General features: G+C 43.8%; 1 protein-coding gene across 1 annotated transcript in view; it reads left to right on the top strand.

The window, feature by feature from the left end:
* The window catches only part of PRDX3 (peroxiredoxin 3), a 104,409-nt gene that overhangs the window by 17,588 nt on the left and 63,173 nt on the right, over nt 1-23,648 (top strand). Inside the window, exon 3 of the mRNA XM_086922930.1 lies at nt 191-332. Coding sequence (XP_086779056.1) covers nt 191-332 — 142 coding nt within the window. The remainder of the gene's footprint in view (nt 1-190; nt 333-23,648) is intronic.

The following is a 23,648-nucleotide window of genomic DNA, read 5'->3' as shown; positions in this document are numbered from 1 at the left end:
TTGATGTATCTGTGTATATATGCTCCCCTCCTCTGTAAAGCGCTCTGATATCTGCGAAGATCTTGTTCGCGCTATATAAAACTTTCAAAATAAATTAAATAAATAAATAAAATGTGAAGACCAGCCCAACCTCACGATGTATGTCTGGCCATCAGTTGAGTGTTTTTTTAATGTGGATTTTCCCCGACAGGTTGCTCGCGGTTCATGCCAGCAGTCACCCAGCATGCACCTTTCTTCAAAGGTACAGCTGTGGTGAACGGCGAGTTCAAGGACCTGAACCTAGACGACTTCAAAGGAAAGTATCTGGTGCTCTTTTTCTACCCCCTCGACTTGTGAGTATGACTGCCTGGCAGCAGGCTTTTTACTTTTGTTCCCAAACATTGTGATTCATTCAGGTGGCCCTCTTTTCTGCATATTCAGATGAGGCAACATGACGTGTAGCTTGTAATTGAGAGCCCATTTGTCTTCTTTGATGTATTTGCTTTGTAGACGGGATGGTATTTGAATTGCTGATTGATGGCTTTTTTGTTTAGAAAGCGTTTGCTGTTTTTACCATGTACCCTTTCATAAAAATATTTTTATTCACTAATTGACCTTAGTCGTGAATTTGATATACTTTGCTATCATGAAAACATGCAGTTGCTTTTTCGGATTTTTTTTGTGTAAAACCTAAAGACATGGTCACACTAGACTTTCGGAAATAGTCCATTAAAGTACTGTATGTTTGTCAAAAATACCTAGTATGCTAAAGTTTGCTGCCTATCCCTTTTTAGTTCACCACTTAATTCTGAAGCTTTATTTTCTGACTCTAACACTTATTTGAGTGGACAGCTTAACTATGTTATTACGGTCTTTTTGAAAAACAGGCTACCCTCTCCGCTTCCATATTGTAGCCCAAGATGTTGCTTCATTATGCAAGTTTCTTTCTAGGACAGCGGATGCAACAGACACAGTCACCCAGCTATTTCAAACACTTGTCCTAACAAAAAGCCAGGCTTTTGGCTTTTCCAGTGCTCGTTAGTCTCTACTTTGAACTTTCAGGGTAGCTAACTCATGTGGAGCATTTTCACTGTGTGAGTGGTGGCCCGGCCATTTGCTTGCTCTTGTACTGTACTGCAGCTCCCACAAGGTATTGATATTGGTGCTGTTGTGGAATTGACATTGTAATGTAAAAAATGTAACATGCCAACAATGCAACATAGATAAATAATATATTGTAGAATATTTCACCCTGCTGATGGCTTGAGTGTTTAGGTGGCGGTTTCATTGATATTTTGGATGGATGTGGAAAATGCTTCTGTTACCTGTTTGGAATACTTTGTTGCTCTGCAAAAATATTATGCAGTTTGAAAAATGTAAACCAATTATATCACATATAATAAAAAATAAATTGTGTTTTGACACTTATATGTTCCTCGATCAATGCTTAATTTTTGGAGACTGGAACTTATTCGTCCCCAACTTTACAAGAGCGAGGGTGAAAGACAGGAAAGAGAAAACGGGGACAAAGAGAGAACTCTGGAATGACAGACCTAGAAGGATGAGATGGAGTCAAAGTGTAGGATGGTAGAAGACCGAGGCATGAGGTAGAATAAAGGCAAGGAACACTTGGTATTCAATAACTCAGACATCTGGCAGCACTTCGAAGGAAACCTTTGGCCTCTTGCATTTTTGTAAACCAATTACTTTCTCCTGTCCTCCATCTCGGTGTACTCCTCAACCTAAGCATCAGGAAAGACTTAGTTGACATTGCTGAGATTTGATGGTTACACGCCAGTTTAGAGAGCAGCTGCATTGACCCCTTGGGCTCTATTATTTGAATAGGGAAATCTTTTTATCGCAAGAGTTGTTGTTTATGGATACTTATGTGTCGACTCAGCTTGTCATCTTTACACAGTCCATATGAGTGCCATTTGAGTTAGACATGTCATTATGTGCGTAGGGTATATGTACAGAGTAAAACTGCAGAAAGCCTTTTAGGAAATTGATGAGAAGTCTGAGGGCTGCCATAAATGATTTTATATTGCCATCTATAGTTTTGCTGTGGTTGCAGAGTTCCATAGGATCTTGCCTTCGGTGGTGAGGTATCAACTTCCTCTGACTAAGTAGTGTACCTTCAAAGTGAAAGGAAGCTTGCAAGAATAGTCCAGGCCTAATATCTTGCCTTGATACAGGTATGGCCTGGGGTATCTATTTATGTATGCAGTACAACACTTTTTGTATCTTAAATCCCAGCCACAGAAGGGCATCCATTCATCAATTGGAGTAGGTCGGCTCTCCAGTGGTGAACCACTGCAAGATTAACCTGCTTATGTGCAACGCTAATGGCCCTGTACTGTAAAAACTTGAGCTTCAAGTTTATTACTTTTCTTGGGGCACCATTTGAGGCCTTATCAAATTCTTGATATTTTCTGCTTCTAATTTTGTGGTGAGTCAAGTCCAAAAGGTACTAGTGAGAGCCAGTGCCTTTTTTTGTCCATGTTTTAACTAGTGTCTCTTCCAATGTCCTTTTCAAGCAAAACTTTTATTTAGTCGCTTGTAGCCAACAATCACCTTTTCAAAATTTGCTGTCACATTTTGATTAATCAATCAATAACATTCAAAAGGGAAGGTGACCAAGAGAGGACACTGGCTTCTTTTCCAATAATGAACTGTTTTTCATGTAGTAGACAAAGCCAACAAGCAAGGCAATTTCTTTGGGCTTTTGTATTGCACAGGTTTTCTCAAGCATCACTTTCACACACAGAAAGAGTGTTGGGCAGACAACTGTAGTGCGGTCCTCGTTACAGGCACAGAGCCGTCACAAAACAGACAGCTGTAGCGCAAGCTTTTTTTATGTGAGGAGCCCAGATCTCTTCATGAACAACAGCGTTGCAAGCTTCTCAAAACTCATCCAGCGCAGAAGTAATTCAAGTTTCATTCTTACAGCACAGGCAGCAGCCTTGCAACATCCCTCATAACCTCACACACGGCACAAGCTTCTGTCACGCACAGATCACTAACGGAGCATAGTCACAGAAGTGATTCCCCTCACACAGCAGTTAAGCAGCACAAGCAGTGGCAGGACAAGCTTCCTTCATATACATGAAACAGTGAGGTTGGTCAGCAGCCGTGAAAGCTTCATCCCAATGTAAAGGGAGGTGTTTTCTCTCTCTGGTGCCCGAAGTCCATTTTAGGTACTTGAAGTTAATGTTGCTTGATGTCAGCAGGGCCACTATGTTCTATTCCTGACCTTTCCTATTACAAATAATTTTTTTTCAGAAATGTTAGTCAAATTGAAGTTAACCAGTACTAAGTCTTAAAATATAAATGGTTGGTAAATGACAATCCAGGAATTGGAGGGTGGTGTCGCTGGTGATGGAGCGTCTGGTAATCCGGTCATTGGTGCCCCTTGTCCTTCCCTGACTCTAATTTACCTAAATGTGTGAGATCTGGTCAAGCTACATACAAGCATAGTGGCTGAAACAAAAGAAAATCTTTAAAAAAACACACACACAAAAAGAACGCCGGTTTTGTGTATATGCCCATATTGTTGGCTGAGAGTCTGATCATAGAGAGTACAAAAACAGTAAGTAGAAAAACGGCTTGGCGCCTCCTTCACCTATTCACATGTGCAACTGAGAGGCAGAGTCTGAGAAATCCAGGCATGACTCCGGGTCTTTATTTCTCTGACTCAATACCTCTGTGTTTATCATTCTGAGGTTTCATATTTATGAAAAATTATTTTGAAAAACCCATCTGTTTATTTGAGAGATGCTTAAAAGGGAAGTATTTGCATTTTAATGTGTTAACGGCCCTAGCAATAAGTAGCCTTTTCGTTCCCATCCGAGTGTGAGATTCGTTGTTTTCCAAGTTATGAAAGTAAAACCAGCCTCGGAATATTTTTTATGGCCGATTCTAGTTTTGGTATCCTTATAATAATCGTTACTAATTACACAAACAATGGCAACAGTAGATTTTTTGACTGCTTTTCCAAGAATATTGTCCATCTACTTGAATGCTGTTGGAGTGTTTAGGGAATGTAACCTTTGCAAAATGGCATCTTAATTCAAGAAGTAAACAAGGCAGTCTCTTTGAGGCAACTTCAGTCTTTATCGAAAAGGGCCAGTAAGCCACATTTGTATAAATGTGTATGTGGAGGCAGAATGTAAAGAATACTTTATCTGCAGGCACTGCTCCTGTAATCTCAGTGGTGTAGTGTATCCCAAGTGCCAGTAGCCTTAGTGATGCCCCAGGCATCTCCCCACTTGACTCATTAAAAAGCTGTGCAAGTAAAGATGCGAAGGGCTGGTGGGTTCACCTATTTGGCGTGGGTGGTTCTAATCCCCTCCTGTTAAACCCGTTGAGCAGTTGGGAGTTTGGGATGATCCAAACTTTGATTGCACTTGTGCCTGTAGAACGGCTTCTCCCTTGACCTTTTAATAGGACAGGAGGACAAGTGTGCACTGAGTGGAATTTTAGACTGGTTGATAATAGGGAGACCTTCCAGTAGAGGACAGAGCTAGAAATGCTTGCTACTCTGTTTAGCTCATAGAAAAAGGACACACTATGGAATGCAGTGCTCCTGTTTGCAGAGGCAAAACACCCTCACGTACCCAGCTCCAGGGCATCCTCGCAGGCCCTGATCAAAGACCTCTGTCTGTGTCCTTGGTAAGAGCCGAACTACAAGGGGTCTGATTGAGGTGAAGCATCCAGATCTTATTTTATCTGGAATACGACCATTTTTTCAAATACGTAGAGCATGATGGTTAGATTGCTCGTACTCTGATAGTTAAAAGTATTTTCTGAAACTGACAATAACCTCTTTAAAAATATGACATCATTCCTCTTTGTCAAGGCAATGGTATCTTGATGTTGGTGTGGCATAGAAGAGATTCAAGGTGTCTGCTTTATGTGGTTGTAAATTAGTTTTCAGTTCGTTGTCTTCTAACCTACTTGCTGGGCTTGGAGAACATTAAATGGCTTTAGTAAACAAAGCAGACCGCTGTTCATTTAACATTTGTATTCGTTAAAAGGATCTCGATGCAGCTTAAGCTGATGGTTTGGTGATCAAGCTGAATACTTTGTGGGTGATATTCAGATTTTGAAGTTTTTCCAGAACACTCCTGTTGCTATGAAGATGGCCTTGGGATAAGCTGCAGAACACTGTTTGGATTTCATGTCGCTTCTCTTGATTTTTTTGTTTTCTCCTTGCTCCTTCGTTGCTATTTTTAGCAAGATGGTTATTTAATCGGTTGATTCCCTGGGGTACCTTGTAGTTTATCACTTGCTTTGTATCTTTACTTGAATTGTCCGGTTCAGAAAAGCCATGATCAAGCTAGGGTGCTTTAGAAATGGAGGTGGCAGATGTAACAGTTATGGTGGTGAAGTAATGTGTTGGAGTGGGAGCCATTTCATTGATGTTTCATCAGATTTGAAGTGATGGCCAACTGCCTTGTTTTGTTTGCTTGATTTTTTTAATATGTTTGAACGACGTGGGGCTTCTGGAAATAGGTAAAGGAGTCGATTACATTGACTTGTGTGTAAAGTTGTGCACTAGGAAAATAAATATAGTGAGTAGAGATTACGAAGTAAGGGATCCAAAAATATTAATATTTGCTTACTCTGTCTGATCAACTGTGTGACAAAACATGGCAATGATGCCATGCCGAGGGTAGGAGAACTTTGGATCCACAGGAAGATGAAAAACATGGAGGCAAGGGAATGTTACCAATGTAAATGCCATCTGTTGGCCAGCATATGGAGATGTGTGTCCTATCTTGAAGCCTTATGTTGGGAGTATATTGCCTAGTTCTAGGACCCTTATCAGACCTCCTCTAGAGTACTAAATCGTATTCTAGGGGCAATATTTGGTACATCGCCCAATGTCCTAGCTCAACTAGAGCATTGTGTTTGTTTCTAGCGTTTCACACCTCTCTAAAAAAGACAACGTATTGGCAGCCTGTATACAAGTGATTAAATGGAGGATGATTGCACCATGCGTCCTAAGAAGGAAGGGATCAATTATTCCAGTGTAAATACAGTGTAAGAAATGAGGGTAGGTGTCCCTGTTGGATACAGAATAAAAACGTACATCTGGCAGAGTAAAATGCACTTACAACTAGAGGGCACAATAGGAGAGTGCTTGCAACATTAGACTATTTTAAGGGCAGTTTGGTCTTGGAATGGCCTGCAACAATCAATCAATCAATCAAAGAACTTTATTTCGATCACTATAGATCATCAAAGTACTCCATAATACAAGACACAACACAGATACAAATAAGACATAACATTATAAATAATCATTCACAATCTATTTACAATAGCAGCACATATAGCGATCAGAATGCATAATTATTTGTACCAGGAGAGTTCATTACAGTTGCAGCATGGTGGAGCAATAAAAATTGCATCATTATTTGTACTTAAAAATTTCACCATAGGATACTCTAAAAGCAGCCATAAAATATATTAAAAAGCTTAAAGAATGTAAAAGAACAATGTTCGCTTAAAATAGTACAAGGCCCACGATACGACTTTAGCAGGAACCATACAGTATGGTACAGCCTATGAACTATCGGGGGAATACTTGGTATACCTGATCCACATAGCCATTAGAAACTTGGCTGAACAAAATACAATCATATGCGTTGTATTTGTCTGCAGTATTCTATAGGCCTCTTTGTACTTTTTTACTCCCAGGTTTCTGCATATTGGGGCTATCCATTTGGATCGAGATTGGTAATACAAGGGGCAGAAAAATAGAACGTGCTCAAGTGACTCCGGTACCCTTTGGCAACAGGGACAATTTCCTTCAACCCTGTCTCCTGCTTTGCCCCATTGTCCTTTTAAAATTATATACAGGTAGGCAGCCATATCTAAACTGCAAGTATAGTTTCCTTGCTACCTGGGGTTCAATTTCATCTATCGTAGCCTCAAATGACGCTGTCTGTTTAAAATTCCTAAAAGCAACCAAAAGTGATATCTTACAATTCGTTATCAAATCAGTCTCCGCAGTTCCCCAGTATACAGCTTTGAGACTTGAGTTTACTAATCTGAAGGGTTTCTGGTTAACTCCAATATGCATCTATTCCTTGTTTTTGTCAGTCTTAGCTGTGCGCAACCAGGCAATCTTGTCCACACAAAGTTGGTATCATTAATTCACGGAGATCCAGCCTGTAAGACGCAAGTGCTGCAATGGACCAAAGCCAGTGCCAAAAAATGAGTATGCTAAGAGCAATTTTATGGGAAAGTCTTTTCTGACCTAGCTCTAGATAGAGTGGAATCAACGAGGTGGGCACCGGAAGATTCAACAGGGATCTAAAGAATTTTTGTTTAATTACTGAGAGATCGCTACAATTTGAACAGCTATGCACCATATAGGGCTGCACCTAGGGCTTTGGCGTTATAGATCTCTAACGCCGATGTCATCTTTCTGGATATGGTTTTTCTATGAATTTACGCTATATTCACTGTTTGATGAATCAGGGATAGGTGCACTCTTTCCAGTTATGTGACCCAACTCATGTTCTTTGTGAGTTTGATACCAAGATAATCGAACTCTGTCAATAGTTCTAGGGGGGTGCAACCCACATACAGATGCTTCTTGCGTTTAGTCTTAAGGCTTGTTGAAAAAAGCATACATTTTGTTTTGTAGCTGTTTAGCTTCCAGGTAGAATTCCTGAAAATTATTTAACCGCTTTTGGAGCTACTACGGCGACTTCAATATGAGTAGTGCCATCTGCAAAAAGGAGAGCAGGGACCCATTGCCCTCTTATTTTCGGAGCATCACAACCATCCCTGCTCAAAAAGCTAATGACACCATTGATGAACAAGGTGAACAGAGTAGGGAATGGCCTGCAGCAGGAAGCGGTGAAGATAAACACGGTATCTGGATCAAAGGATTTGATCAAAAGGAGGCAGGGGCATTGAGAAAGTGGGGTAAACCTGAACACCATGCATCCGTACAGAGCAGATACGGACTGTCTACGATTGATGGGGGGTGCTTTTCTGTCTGCATATGCCTTGGCATTCAGCCGTGGTGTTAGTCAGGGGAGGTCCACTTCCTGAAATTCAATCTATGCATACATTTTGGATGCACAGAGGTATGTAGCTATACTGATCCAAAGACAAGCAAACTCAAAGTGAAATATTGAAAAAGACAAGGTGCTGAATTATTGAAGGAAAGATGACACGTTATCATTGCACAACAAATAAAGCATCTATGCTAGGGGTAACGTAAGCTATATGTGACCCACAGAAAATGTATCTTCTGCATCATTCTAGAACGTAGGAAGCTGGCAAGTAGTCCAGGCAGACTTTGGTTCTAAAATAATCCTGGCTTGACCACATGGTGTGGTCCACAAGAAATTACTTTACAATCTGTGCCTCAGTTTTGAAACCTGGCTAACCTAATCAGTGGACAGGTAGTCTGAACACCAGTATTTTTTATATTTTTTTGGGTTATCCTCATATACCATAATGGAACTCTTGATGGGATACTGGCACCTCGATGCAATTTGGTCATCCTAGTCCGGCCCTTGTTGAAATTGGCCAATAGCAGGGTGGTATGCCTGAACCCTCAAGTAGCCACTACCTTCCCATCAATACTCAGTTTCACCATCTTGTGGGCTCCCGTGCTACTTTGGAGTCAAGGGAACCAGCAGGGCTCCGGATAAATCATTGGAGAACCAATCATCGAAGTTGCCATGCCTCCAGGGCTGCCCAAACTTTAACCAGACTCAGAGGATCACATGCTATGTCAAAATTACTAGTTATCATAATTTGCCGTAAGCAGCTCTGGAAAGTAGGGGGTATTGGATCCTTCCAAGCTCTGCAAATCTCGCGCCTTGCGAGAAGAATAACATAGAAAACAAATTTAGTGGGGGTTCATTTACTCTATAACCCATATATAGCCCTGAAAATATTGTGGTGGTCGAAATTGCAATGGGTACTGAGAGGACCTTTTTTGGAAAATCACCAATCTTGCCCCAGTAGTCTTTTAGTTCGGGGCAGTCAGCAAACATGTGGACATCGTCCGCATTAAGCAGGCCACACCTTGGGCAAAGGTAGACTAGATTGGAAAATTTAGACAGTTTCTTGGAGTTATATAAACCCTATACATGGTGAACAGATGGTTTCTTTTTAGTGCAGCCGGCTTAACTACGGATTGTAGGATCCTAAAAGAGTCAAGCCACAAATCACTGAAGGTTCCGTTGTCTAATGTGAGAGCGCTGCTCTAAAGTTTACTAAGTTCAGCTTCTGTTACTTCCTCGCTCTCAAGCAGTGATGAATACCAAAAAGCAATTTGGCTCTTCCAACTTCCACGTCTCATCACTAAATCAAATTTAGGGTTTGGGATTTTACTGTCTACAGGTCTAGTTGACCACCACCCCGATAACTGGTAGAACTTAAACATGGTGAGTGTTCCCCTTGTAATATTAGAAAGCGTGTCCCAGCTTAGAAGCTGTCCACCCTCCTCCAAATCCCCCCAACAGTTCAGCCCTGCCTGCTTTAATGGTAATGACAGATGGTCATTCAAGCATGCTGGTAACCCTGGTGAGTCCCACATCGGGGCCTGAACTGCATAGTAAGGGATATTAAGCTTATTCCTAACAAAAACCCAATTTTTCAGGGCTGTCACCAAAATCTTCAGCCTTTCATTTAAAAAAAAATTTGGATCCCCAAACTTAAATAGAAAATAGTCTGGTCCCTGGGGGACATCCTGTACTAGGGCTGAAAACAGTAAACCCATAGATGATTGGTCCAAATGTTCGGCCATTTGTCTAAAGTGTTTGAAATGGAAAGCCTGGCAGTAAAGAAGTAGGTCTGGAAAAGCCAGCCCTCCAGTTTTTAAGCTTCTGAGTTTTTTCCAGGTGATTCGAGGGGCTCTAGAGTTCCAGATAGAGGATCCCAACTTCCCTTGCAACTTTTTAATTAATGGCAACGGGAACGATAAGGGGATGGAGTTAAATAAAAAAGTAATCTTGGGAAGAATGATCATCTTAAGTAGGTGCACCCTCCCATAGATGTTTAAGGGGAGAGAGGACCATCGATGGAGTAGGGCACATGCATCTTTAATAACTCTATCCAGGTTAATTTTTGGAATGTCATCTATTTTTTTTTTTTTGCTAAATGGACTCCTAGTTACCTCATTTTGTTTTTGCTCCCCACCGTGTCTGCCAGCTGGTTCCATTCCATAATTTGTTTTGTTTTTGTTGATTGTATACCCGAGATCTCACCGAAGCTTTCTGCAAGATGTATTAATCTGGGCAAGGCTTCTTCCGGGTTTGAGGTATACATCAACAAATCATCTGCGTATAATGCAAATTTCAGCTCTAAGTCCGTGATTTTGAATGGTTTGATTAGGGGATCAGATCTAAGCAGGCAGACAAAAGGCTCAATGTAAAAATTAAACAAAAGGGGTGACAGGGGGCAGCCCGGGCTAGTGCCTCGGGCTATAAATATTTGTTCACTGAGGGAGCCGTTTACTAAGATTTTAGCTCTTGGTGCAGAGTATAAAGACTTAATAGCTGTTATAAAGTTATTTGGAAGACCAAATTTGGCCAAGGCAGTCCAGAGATATTCCCATTCGACCTGGTCGAATGCCTTGGCGGCATCGACTGCCACGATTGTCAGTGGCAGCTTTTTCTCTATGGTGACATCTATTGCCGCAACCACTTGAAAAGTTAATTTAAGTTGCCTATCTGGAATAAATCCTCTTTGGTCACAGTGCACAATGGATTGTACTACTTTAGCCAATCTCGTTGCTAATACCGCCGCAAAGACCTTATAGTCAACATTTAATAAGGAGATGGGTCTGTATGACTCTATCTTACCGGGATCTTTGTTCGGCTTTGATATCAATGTAACTGTTGCCTCGGCCCATGATCTTGGAGCCTGCCCCCCTTGAAGTGGGATTTCATTTAAATAGTGATGTCATGTCTCCAACTACTTGATCTATTACTATCTTATACAGCTCCACCAGAAGCCCGTCTGGGCCTGCGGCTTTTCCTTTGACCATCTTCAAAATGTGAGTCCTTACCTCTCCTTCCCTTATCTCGGAGCTGAGGAGGGATCTTTCTGTCTCTGATAATTCGGGAAGCTGTATGTTGTTCAGCCAGTTTTCCACCTGCTGCCTGATCTGAGATGTGTTGGATCCGTACAGGGACTGCATGTAAATTTTGTCCTCTTCTCTGATGAGATCGTCGTCTTGCGTGGTTTCCCCTGTGCTTGTCCATGATAAGCTGTCAATCTGATTCCTAATTCTGTCATCTCGGACCTTCCATGCTAAGAGGCGGCCACATTTTTCCCCATACGCAAAGTGTTGTAGCTTACTCACATCCCATTTGTCCTTTAGGTCTTTGTCGAGCTCTGCTTGATATTCTGCTCGCAGAATGTCCAGTTCTCTTTGGGCGGTGAGCCTGCTATGTGACTGTTCCGTTGAGGCTCTCTGAAGCTCCTGCTCTTATTCTTTGATTTTCAAGAGACGTGCTTCCCCCTTCTCCTTCCTCGATTTACTCCTCCTAATCACCAGTGGTCAGCACACCTCTGGTGCAAGCTTTGTATGTGTCCCAGACTATTTGTTTACTTACTGACCCGTTGTTGACCCTGAAAAATTCCTCAGACTCGGTGAGAAGGTCCTAACTGACCCGCCCTTTTCAAGTAGTAGAGTCCGGTCTAAGGTCCACCTCCTTTGCTGTACTTTCTGCTTCAAATGGATCGCCAACTCAACAGCTGAATGATCAGACAGGATTGCCGGGATATACGTTAGAGTCCACTGCAGAAGAGAGTTTTGTCTAGCAAAAAGAAATCTATTCTTGAATGGTGGCCATACCTTCTGCTATGGAAGGAGTAGTCCCTTTTCCCTGGGTTTTTGAGTCTCCAGATGTCTGTTAGATTGAAATCCGGCATAACATTCTTGAGTTCTAATCTGGACTTTGGAGGGGCAGTAAATCGGACTCTGGAGGTTCGGTCCAGCTCTATCAAAAATGAGGTTAAAATCACCCCCAAGGATTATGGGACCATCTGTCTCTACTAAGGCATTTTTACGTTTTGTCAGTGCTCCTGGAGCATCCTGATTAGGGCAGTAATATACTGCACACGTAAGGGGAGTTTGTCCAGTTGTCAAAGATGCCACCAACCATCTCCCAGTGTGATCGGTCTCGTATTTTGTGAGCCTGATCCCTGTGTTGGCTCTGATTATTATGGCCACCCCTCTCGTACTGCCACTTTGCTCTGAGAGACTACATCCTGAGCCCACCTGCATCTATTAAATAGTGACTTACATTCCTCTTTCTCTAGATGAGTCTCAACTAGTAAACATATATTTGCTCCTGAGTTAAATAGAAAATCAATTATCCTACGTGCTTTCTTGCTGTCCCTCAACCCGTTGACATTCCAACTAATACATTTTATCCTACATGTCATGTTGGCCAGATAGATGATCAACCACGGAATTACTCATTAGCCGGTTCCCAACAATGATACGGTGCAGATTTTTGTGTACATGAGGATTATTTTTTCCCATTTTTCCCCCAGCCCTCGAACACCCACCCACCTCCCATGAGGACCCCCCCCCCTACCTCTTTTGGCGATCTTGTCGCTGGTTGAGAGCTCACCGGAACCCTGTTCGGTGATTCCCCTAACGCATAACAAACAAAGATAGGACGCCAAAACGCGATCTCTAAATCATAATCATAACTCTTCTAAGTGCCTATGTTCGTATGTACATTTGTGCATATATATTTTTTAAATTATACTTTGTCTTTTGTACACCCCTATTTTACCTACTTTGTGCATTCCCCCCCACGCCGCGTGTAAGTACATTATATATTTTTTTGCTATGTTTCCTTCTCCCCCCAAATTTTTTCATTTCTAATCCTAACCCACCTTAGTCAATTTTATGTTATTTACTCTGTTAAATTACATCCACTTTCCACTTATGAGCACCGCTAGCAGTTTTAGGTGAACATGCAATTCTGCCTTTAAGGGGTATTGTGCAATTTTTCTAAACTATCTAATAGAGAAAAAGTACTATGTTAGCGATTAACTGACTTCCTAAAAGCTTGGATTCAGATATGACTAAGGGGGGCTGTCTCGCATTAGAGTGAGGAACGTATCGACTTCTTGGGGCGAGGTAAAATTGTGTGTTCTGTTTCTCCATACCACTTTCAAAAAAGCTGGAAACTTCATCTGCACCTGTGCACCCAAACTTTTTAATTCTGACATCCAATTCCCATTGACGCTGCGCTGTTACTTTCCCCCACATCTGAGCGTATAAGGTAGTGGGCAGAACCAATTTGAAGAGTTTTATCTTGCAGTGCCCTGCTTAGAATCAATTCTTTTACAGTGAAGGTATGAAAGTTTACCAGGATCTTTCTCGGACCTGTCCTTTCCGCATGCTGTCTGAAGGGGTCTCTGTGGGCTCTCTAGATCTCAGCCTCCAGATCGATCTTCGGGCTATCCTTAAGAACACCCTCCTTCAGAAGCTTACAAATAACGCCCTTAACATCACCATTCTCTACCCCCTCTGGAATCTTTAAGAACTTCAGGTTGTTTCTCCTTGAATGGATTTCAAGTCTTTCAACATCCATCTGCAGGGCTCTGCTCTGTACTCTGAGAGTTTCAATGTCTCTGTCATGCCTTTATGAGGCCCCTGTGAGCAGGCTTACTTCCTCCTCCAAGACATCCGTACGTTTACAAACTTCGTCTAACTTTGCTTCCAGGTTAGAACACTGCTAATGAATACTTTTCTGGTTCGCTTCAGATGTGTCAAACTTTTTATCCAGTTTTGACACCAAATCTTCTCTAAGATTAAGAAGCGCCTCTACCTGCGATATGCCTCCATCTGAGATGACTAGTGGAGTTTTGCCAGCCTTATCGAACCCAGATGCAACTACAGTTTTGACTACAGTTTTGTCTGCTATCTTTGGTGGATCAGCTTGATCAGCCCGTAGGGAATTTTGGCTTAGTGACTCAGCTTCTCTTTCCGGCTGGTCCTCCAAGTCCTCTATATCCACAATTTCTGCCAAAACCATGAATCGCACCATGCACGCTGTACATACTGGACGTACTAGGCTCATTAAGCTCATTAATTTCATCAGTTACACCATTTACGTTAGAACCAGGTGCAGACTGGTGGCTTGGAGTACTGGCCGTAACGCCTGTATTGGATACGAGGGTTGAAATGGAAGGGGCCCCCTCCTTAAGATCTACGACTTTCTCCATGATTATAAAGTAGGATTTCAAGGAGGGTGTGGGCTTCGGCAGGGATGAGCACACCTTAGGCAGCTTTTGTTTCTTAGCCTCGCCTGATCTTGCGGTTTACATCCTCCTCTCTCTCCTCTTCTCTTTGGGGGTAAGTGGTGTTACCTCTACTCTGGTAGAGCTCAGGCACCCGGTCCCGGTCCCTGTCTTATGTAACTCTAGATTAGACCGGAGCTGGTATCTGTTCCTGGCCGGGGGTGCAGGGACTGCGTTTGGGAGAGCCTTAACCTTGGTCTTATCTCTAGGATTGTCTTTCTCCCCCGCTGAACTGCACCGCGAGGCGCCGACCGGAGAGACTATGTCAGCTTCTAGAGGGTGCAATAGCGCTGAGTCAAGAGTTGTACCTAAGTCCATCCCCTCACACTGCGCAAAATTCAACTTGGGTGGGGCAAAGACTGGGGGACTCACACTGACCACTGCACCTCCCCTGAATATCCCTACCTTACCCGAATTCAGCTTTACCCCAGAAACATACTCTGCAGCATAACAACCCACCCCCCGTGTCTCATCCACTGTCCCATCCACTGACCATTTGGGGTAGAAAAAGTTGCGGTAGAGAGGCGAGCCGAGGCTGACTCTTGCCAACAGCTGCCTCGACCTCCGCCAGATACTCGCCCGGTCTTCTGCACGTCTTCGGTGCTCTTCAGTACACCACACCTCTGCACTGGCGATGTCAGCAAAACCTTTCGCCGTTTTTCCTGCCTCCTGATCCGCCACCCGGTCCGCTTGAGCCCTGGGAGGCGCTAATTCAAACAACAAGGTGCGTCGGCTCCAACCCATAGTCCGGGTACTTTCTACCACGGCTGCCGCAGGGTCCTATTGCTAGCCGGATGCCAGGACGCTCTAACGCGGTATGTCTGCAGTGGGTTCACCTTGCGGGGGAAACGGGGGTTTAAAAATAAAAAAAATGGAATTAGAATAAAGTGGCTAGGAGGGGTACGGTCTCATGTAGTACCTCACCGTTCTAGCGCCACAAATCCAGCGTTGATTCGGGGAAACCACCTCCCGGTCCGGTCCAGGGCTCTCACAGCAGACGTCAGCCTGCCGCCATGTTCCTCAGCTTATGGTTCTATGTAAGCACACTTACCTGAACACCAGTATTATATGCTACACAAAAGATGAATGTTATATTCACACATTTGTTTCAAACCTTCTCTCATGACCCTGCATGACCACACATCTAACTTAATATGGCTGATATGTATCCATTGCTCAAGCAATATCACCGGGCCGGCGCATAAGTGGCCACTTTCTCCCCTGGAATGGGATGTCAGCTAAAGGGTGCATCTTAATGCCCACACTTTCACGCACAAGGGCTGATGAGTCACGGGGTAAGAATATTTTGTGCCCCTAGTATCCTTCCCAGTCTTATCAGCAGCAACACAGGTTAAAAGGAGCTAGTTCTGTCGTGCACGGACCTCAGGGCTGTGAGCAGATTACCCCCTCCTTTCCATTAATATAGTCTCGGGTACGGAGATCTTTTTACATGTTTGCTCTCAGTTAGCCCTGTCCAGGGTTGGTAAACCTTTTTGCGTATGTATTGTCTTCATTTTTATGAAGTCCAGTTGAGCTCAGGGATGTTTTGATTGAATGGCTTGTCTAGCCAATGACCAGGTCCGAGCGTGCCCCTTACATCTGTATGTGTGTATATATATATGTGTGTGTGTGTGTATGTATGTATATGTATATATGTGTGTGTGTGTATATATATATATATATATATATATATATATATATATATATATATATATTCAATGAAAAAACCATAGGTTATAGGCCATATATAGTTAGGAATTAGCATTTACAAAACCTTATTTTACTCGCATAAAACCATTGAAATTCCATATATAGTTAGCTAACTATAAGCGCTAACTATATATCGCGCACCCGCAATCCACTGCTGATGATGTCACATATTACATCATTCATGACATGGTCAGTGACATCACTGATGACATCACTGATTACAACATCCAGTGACTGTATGTTTCTGTAAAGTTAAAATATGTTTCACATATTGAAGAATGAGTGGATGTATAAGTGTCTGGATGAAGAATTTAGTAGGTGCATGACTGACTGTATGAGTGAGTGATTAAATGTGTCTCACTGAGTGCATGGGTTAGTGACTAAACTGTCTTAATTCGTGCATCAGTATGTTTGTTGTTGTGTAAACTGCTGCTTGTGTTGATCAGTAGCTATAAGAGTAGCCATATGGGTTATTGATTGGTTGCCCAAATATTTGAATGGGAGGCTGAGTGTGTGTGTGGGTGGCTGGGAGGTGCGTGACTCTGTGCATAGATGTGTAAGCAGTTGATTCACTAGGAGTATGAGTTCAAGAGTGCATGTGGAAACAGCTATATGAGCGGTTGACTGTGCATGGGTGTGTTGGTGAGTGAATGGATTTCTCATTGCTACATGTGCAAGTAAGTACGTATGTAAAACACAATACATGTGAGAGTTGAGATATATAAATAACTGAACATAAGAGCCAGTGAATGTGTGAGTGGCTGTATCGATCACTGTGAGCTTGTATCAGGGATTATATAAGAGAGTAAATATGTGTTATTATATGATTGAATAAGTAAGATGTGTATAACTGTAAAGTTGAGGAAATGGAGGTGTGATTGATTCTTTGCATGACTGACTAGGTGTGTGAGTAAGTCCATGGATGAGTGACAGTCTGTGAGTGTCTGTTTATACTGAGTGTATGTAAGGTTATATTAGAGTCTGAAGAGGTTCATTGTATTATCACATGAGTGATGTGATCAGTGATGACAAATGAGATGTCATCAGTGATGTCATTTGAGTTGTCATCAGTGATGTCATTTGAGATGTCATCATTGATATCATTTGAGTTGTCATCAGTGATGTCATTTGAGATGTCATCAGTGATGTCATCAGTGATGTCACTGACCATGTCATGAATGATGTAATATGTGACATCATCAGCAGTGGATTGCGGGTGCGCGATATATAGTTAGCGCTTATAGTTAGCTAACTATATATGGAATTTCAATGGTTTTATGCGAGTAAAATAAGGTTTTGTAAATGCTAATTCCTAACTATATATGGCCTATAACCTATGGTTTTTTCATTGAATTTTCAAGGTTTTGTAAATGCAAATTCCTAACTATATATCCACTATAACCTATGGTTTTTTCTGTGAATTTCATTGGTTTTTTAATAGCAAATATGAAAAGCTTTAAAATGTCAAGTACGTGATAGATAAAAACATTTTCGTATTTATGCACGCTGATGTGCTTTGAACGCTGCCCCCCCCCCCTCCCCTCTTTTGCCTTTGTTAGTACTCTCTCTTTGCAGATACAGAAGGGCAGTTAACGCAGGCCTTTACCCCCGTTGTAATCCGTCGTACCTCCTTGTCTCTCCATTTGATTGATTGTTGTCCAAGCATTTACTGTTTTAGAATTGGTTCTCTTTGGATCATTCTCTATTTACAAACAAGCACAAAGTCGCAATACTCTGTTTAGTCTTTGCAGATAGTGAAAAATCGTGTAAAAAAATAAAAGTAATCGAGCAAAATCAGTAGGCCACTAATTGGATCTCTTTTTGACCTCGCTAAAATAGAAATATTAGGAACAACCCTTCTTGAGAAATACGAAAATAGTGAGATGAACTGAGCTCCACACCATGAGGGCTGCAAGACAGCTCGGCTCCATCACCCATCCCGCACAAAATAATGACAAACCCTATGCAAATATTAAAAATATAGACAACACACCAGCAAAGAAATAGGGTAAAACATTTTATTAAAAAAATATTTACATAACGTTGGTTTATAAGATGATGTCAGTAGTGGACCGATGTGTGAATAGATCGAAAACAGCACAAGGCTCCAAGATCCGGATAGCAAGCTCCTGGATGTTGGGTGCCATAGTTTAGAGTTCTGAATTTCAGCCTTTTTCAATGCCTGTGCTTTGTTGAATCAAAATGGCGGTTTGACACAAAGCTGACTCAAGCGTTGTTACTGATGCTATGCAGACCAAAACTGGTTTTCAGTTTGTACATTTTTCTAGATTTTTCAATCCAAGTTTGGTTGACTTTGTAGAACGATGGCTTCAGATTTTCAACATACGGTGTGGTGGCGCTGACTGGGAGGGGGCGCTTCGCTCCTGCCCCCTCCCCAAGTAAGATTTTCATACGTGAAAGTACGTTAATGGTTTTGGTCCCCGAGATGCTTCGATGTCACTACCATTCTCAAATAGCATAAGTTCTGGATGTTGGGTGCCATAGTTAAGAGTTCTGAGCAGCGCTTGTAACACTGTCTGAAGCTTATTTCCTCCTACTGCAGCTTCACTATTCTCAAAGTAAGTGAGTGTCGTTTGTGGACCTGACTGCATTAGAAAACAATATGATATGTTACCTTCCTAAACAGCTTGACGGAGGCCCCTGAGGGGCGCTGTGATGGCCATGGACTCGGAGAAGACGCTTGGCTCCGACACCCTCCCCAAGTCTTATAGCACTGGTGTAGCCTGAGATCGCCCCCGACATAGGCGGCCGGCTCCCGGGGTCCGGCGGTACTTTTTGCCTTTTGATGACTCTTCAATTCTGGACCTTGTCCCACAATCCGTTTGACCTGAAGACAAGCTGTAGTGAGGCGCCCCTTTATCGTTTTAGTTGCCATTCCGCCCGCTTTTGCTACACTGTGCCTCTTCCGCCATTCAGCTGTTTTCCGCCCGCTCTTGCGACTACAGCGTCTCGCTCACCATGTAGTTGAGATGCGCCCGCTCTAGCGGTGCAGCGATAGGCGGCTGCCACAGGACTCTCAAAATGGCGGCCGGCTCTTCGGTTTTGGGCCTGGTCCACTAAAATGGCCCTGGGACACCTTGGAACTCGGACGCTTGTCTGCTAGGGCTTGGATCCCATTCTCGAAAAGCGTCCCCTCAGCCGTGAAGATTCTACAAAAGTCATGGGGGCCTCCGACTCCCGCAGGCTTCTGGTGGGGAGCGGCTGCCATGATTGCTCGTGGAATGGCCACGACGGAGCTACGAGATGGTAGTGGTCTCATGCTGACGCCAGCTTTAGTCTGAAACATCCAGAAACACTGTAGACTACCAATTCGATCAGTTCCGGTAGCGCCCCAACATGACCCGGAAGAGAAGAACTTGCCCTCCCCTCTTTGACTGATGGTTCTTGTTGCCTGTCCCCTCTGTTGTCATTTAACAGAACTTTTTGGACTACTGAAAGGGGTTGTGTTCTGAACGCTGGTTGGTGGAGACATTTAGACTATATTCTTGACCTACGTTGTCGCGTAATGCGTTTTATGACACGCCGCGTTAGCGCACCCGGAAGTGATCCGAGGCGCGGCGCGCAGCGCGTAACGTAAGCATAACAGGTCATGTGACTTGTTAATAAAACTTTTCTTTGGTTCATTTTACTTTTGTTAATTTAATGATGAAAAGCTTGGTCATATGACCTAAAAATTACGCTTTTTATTATTTTCGAACAATATTTTTTTTTCAAACATATGTTATAATATTCCAGGCTAATGTACTTTCCCGGAAAATTTACAACTGTCTGGCAAGTAAAATATATTCCTTTTTCGAGAAAAAGGGCGTTTCTTCCTTCCATGACGGAGCCGTTGAGTAAAAGAGATTCGGCCTGCTGTCTTAGTCGCCGATGCGCCTGATTATCAGATTCTTATCGATCACTTTATGTTGCAGACATGAAAAACACAACTGCCCTTGACCATTTATCTTTACTGCGTTCCTACATATTATACCTTTTATCCGTCATGTAATTGGACTGCTTTATTTCACTTGCCTTTTACTGATTCGAAAACAGTCACTAAAAGTAAAAACTTTACAAATGAAAATACTACTACCGTGTTTTGTTTTAAAAACCTTTATTGTGAAAATGTCAGTATACAAATACGGGCCTATAACCACGTGGGCCGGCCACGGAGCAAACTCAAATCGTATATGATGAGGAGACATTTACACTGTAGAAGAACGTAACGAGCGGGCCATTAGGTGACAAGAACAAAGGTGTCTAACAGTTGCGGAATCGGTGGACGTACATTTTGTAATTAAAATACGACAGGGCCACTTACAATAACATTTTCTAGATATACATTTGCGGGCAAAGAGTTACGAGTCCCATTTATACCGGCGCCATTTTGGGCGAGGCCGGGCAGGTCCAAGATATAGTCAAAATGTCTCCACCAACCATCGGCCAGACCAGAACCCCTTTCGGCCCTTTATGCTACAAGATGGTGTCTTCCATTCAGAAAATATTGGTGGCAGCATTTTGAAAGGAAACAGAAACAGCCGTTCTCCTAGTGAGTTTCACATTGTTACATTTAGGAAGAATGTTGATGAGTAGTATGTGGAAAATCTGAAGCCATTTTTCTACAAACTCTCAATCAGACTTGGATGGAAAAAAAAACCTGAAGAATGTACAAACTGAAAACCAATTTTTGTCTGTATAGCACCAACAGTAACGCTTGAGTCAGCTTTGTGTCAAGCCGCCATTTTCATTCAATCAATAGCGTCCCCCTGCACACATTCAGGGACCTGGTCGTGTCTTTAGATGAAACGCATTGTAGGAAAAGAAGCAGAAAGGAAAAGGAAAAAAGTTCCGCCGGACCTAGTGAAGCTGCAGCAGGTGCAAATAAGCTTCAGACAGTCTTACAAGCACTGCTCAGAACTCTCAACTGAGGCACTCAACATCCAGGACTTGCCATTCGGATCTTAGCGCCTTGTATTTTTGTTTTGTTCTTGATGGAGGGGAAACAACAAAAAACAGGCATTGAAAACGGCTCAACTGGAGCAAAAAAAAAATTACTTCTTGGGTGCATTAGGGCATTTATGATTTTCGAATGCCGTATTCATCATGTTGATGCTCATGTTGCCATAGGACAGCATAGCACCACAGTGTATACAAGTTAACTTCATATGTTCAGATGAGGCAGGTGGCATATTTAGCATTCACCTTCTTTGATCCAGGAGGGATGGAGAAAAACTGCCAGATGAAACTTGAAACTTGGCCATCCAGATCTCGGCGCGTTCGACTCACTGTACCGCAACAGTGACCGCAACTCAGCTGGACACGCCGTCTTTCGGCGCAGCATTGTAGGATGGCCACACCAGTGCGGCAATTTGCTAGACACCACCTCGGTGCCATCCGGATCTCGGCGCGTTCGAGTCACTGTACCGCAACAGTGACCGCAATTCAGCTGGACACGCCGTCTTTCGGCGCAGCATTGTAGGATGGCCACACCAGTGCGGCAATTTGCTGGACACCACCTCGGTGCCATCCGGATCTCGGTGCGTTCGAGTCACTGTACCGCAACAGTGACCGCAACTCAGCTGGACACGCCGTCTTTCGGCGCAGCATTGTAGGATGGCCACACCAGTGCGGCAATTTGCTGGACACCACCTCGGTGCCATCCGGATCTCGACGCGTTGTGCTGCCTTCGGCCTATTCGCACATCGGTCCGCTACTGACAGTGACCGCAACTCAGCTGGACACGCCGTCTTTCCGCGCAGCATTGTAGGATGGCCACACCAGTGCGGCAATTTGCTGGACACCACATCGGTGCCATCCGCATCTCGACGCGTTGTGCTGCCTTCGGCCTATTCGCACATCGGTCCGCTACTGACAGTGACCGCAACTCAGCTGGACACGCCGTCTTTCGGCGCAGCATTGTAGGATGGCCACACCAGTGCGGCAATTTGCTGGACACCACCTCGGTGCCATCCGGATCTCGACGCGTTGTGCTGCCTTCGGCCTATTCGCACATCGGTCCGCTACTGACGCCGCCTCACGTGCCAACGGATTTTCTACGCTTTTTGTAGCCCTATGCCGCAGAACAGGTCATGTGACTTGTTTATAAAACTTTTCATTGGTTCATTTTACTTTTGGTTTCCTAAAGATGGAAGGCTTGGTCATATGACCTAAAAATAACACTTTTCATTGGTTTAGAACATTTTTTTTTCCCAAACGATGAAAGCCCCACCTTGTTTCTGGATCATTCAGACCGAAGCTGGCGTCAGCATGAGAGCACCACCATCTCGTGGCTCCGTCGTGGTCATTCCGCGAGCAATCATGGCAGCCGCTCCCCACCGGAAGCCTGCGGGAGTCGGGGGCCCCCAAGACTTTTATACAATCTTCACGGCTGAGGGGACGCTTTTCGAGAATGGAGCCCAAGCCCTAGCAGGCAAGCGTCCGACTTCCAAGGTGTCCCAGGGCCATTTCAGTGGACCAGGCCCAAAACCGAAGAGCCGTCCGCCATTTTGACAGCCATGTGGCAGCCGCCTATCGCTGCACTGCAAGAGTGGGAGCAACTCCACAACATGGTGAGCAAAGACGCTGTGGCCGCAAGAGCGAGCGCAACTCAGCTAGATGGCCGCCACCTGGGGAGGCCCGTTCACGCCGCCTCCCCCCCCCCCCCCGGGCCGCCGCACGCCAATTTTCGGAGCAGCATTGTAGGATACCAAAACCAGTGCGGCAGTTTACTGGACATCACCTGGGTGCCTGTCGTACATGTTGTGTCAGCCATGTGACACTGGACACAGACCGCTACTGACGAGGCCTCCCCCCGCACCACCCGGGACGCCCCACGCTGTTTTTCTGTGCTGCATTGTAGGATCCCTAAACCAGTGCGGCACCCAGGCGACATCACCTGGGTGCCGTCCAGAACTCTGCACGTTGTGCTGCCTTGGGACTATTCGCACAACAGACCGCTACTGACGAGGCCTCCCCCCGCCCCACCCGGGACACCCCACGCCAATTTTCGGAGCAGCATTGTAGGATCCCTAAACCAGTGCGGCACCCAGGCGACATCACCTGGGTGCCGTCCAGAACTCTGCACGTTGTGCTGCCTTGGGACTATTCGCACAAAAGACAGCTTCTAACCATTGTTGCTTTTTGTGTTAATAAATGTTTAAATGTTTTTAGTTTTTGTTCTGTTCATTATCGTTAAAAGTTAATAAAGTTTTATAACCTTACTTTGTTGGAGTGTTATCTATTTTTTTAAAAACGGGTGAATGGGGCCTTGAATCGGGTTATTGTCATGTGTGGGCTTTGGAAGTGTGCTGCTGCAGGATCGGACATTTCAAACTCAAATGCACGTTCTTTTTCTTACCTTTCCGAAGCATGGAGCGCAATAGCAAGCAGAGAAAGGGTGATGCACGTGTTGAACACTACCTGACCTGGCAAGTTGCTGGCAGTGCCCCCCCGCCCGCTCCTGAAAGAGGGCACACACACACCGCCGCCCCGAGTACTTCAGAAATCTTTAAAAGACCATGCGCTTGTTCATGAGGCTTAAATGGTTTATCACCTCTTCTAGAACCCCTACATCGACCCTCTGACGTTTCATGGAAAAATTACCATGTAACACAATACCAAGCCCTATCAGCTGAAACCCCCAAGGAATC

The sequence above is a fragment of the Lissotriton vulgaris genome, chromosome 5 (genome assembly GCF_964263255.1).
Source record: "Lissotriton vulgaris chromosome 5, aLisVul1.2, whole genome shotgun sequence".
In the NCBI taxonomy this organism is placed as follows: Eukaryota; Metazoa; Chordata; class Amphibia; order Caudata; family Salamandridae; genus Lissotriton; species Lissotriton vulgaris.
This window is presented reverse-complemented; position numbering and strand designations above follow the sequence as displayed.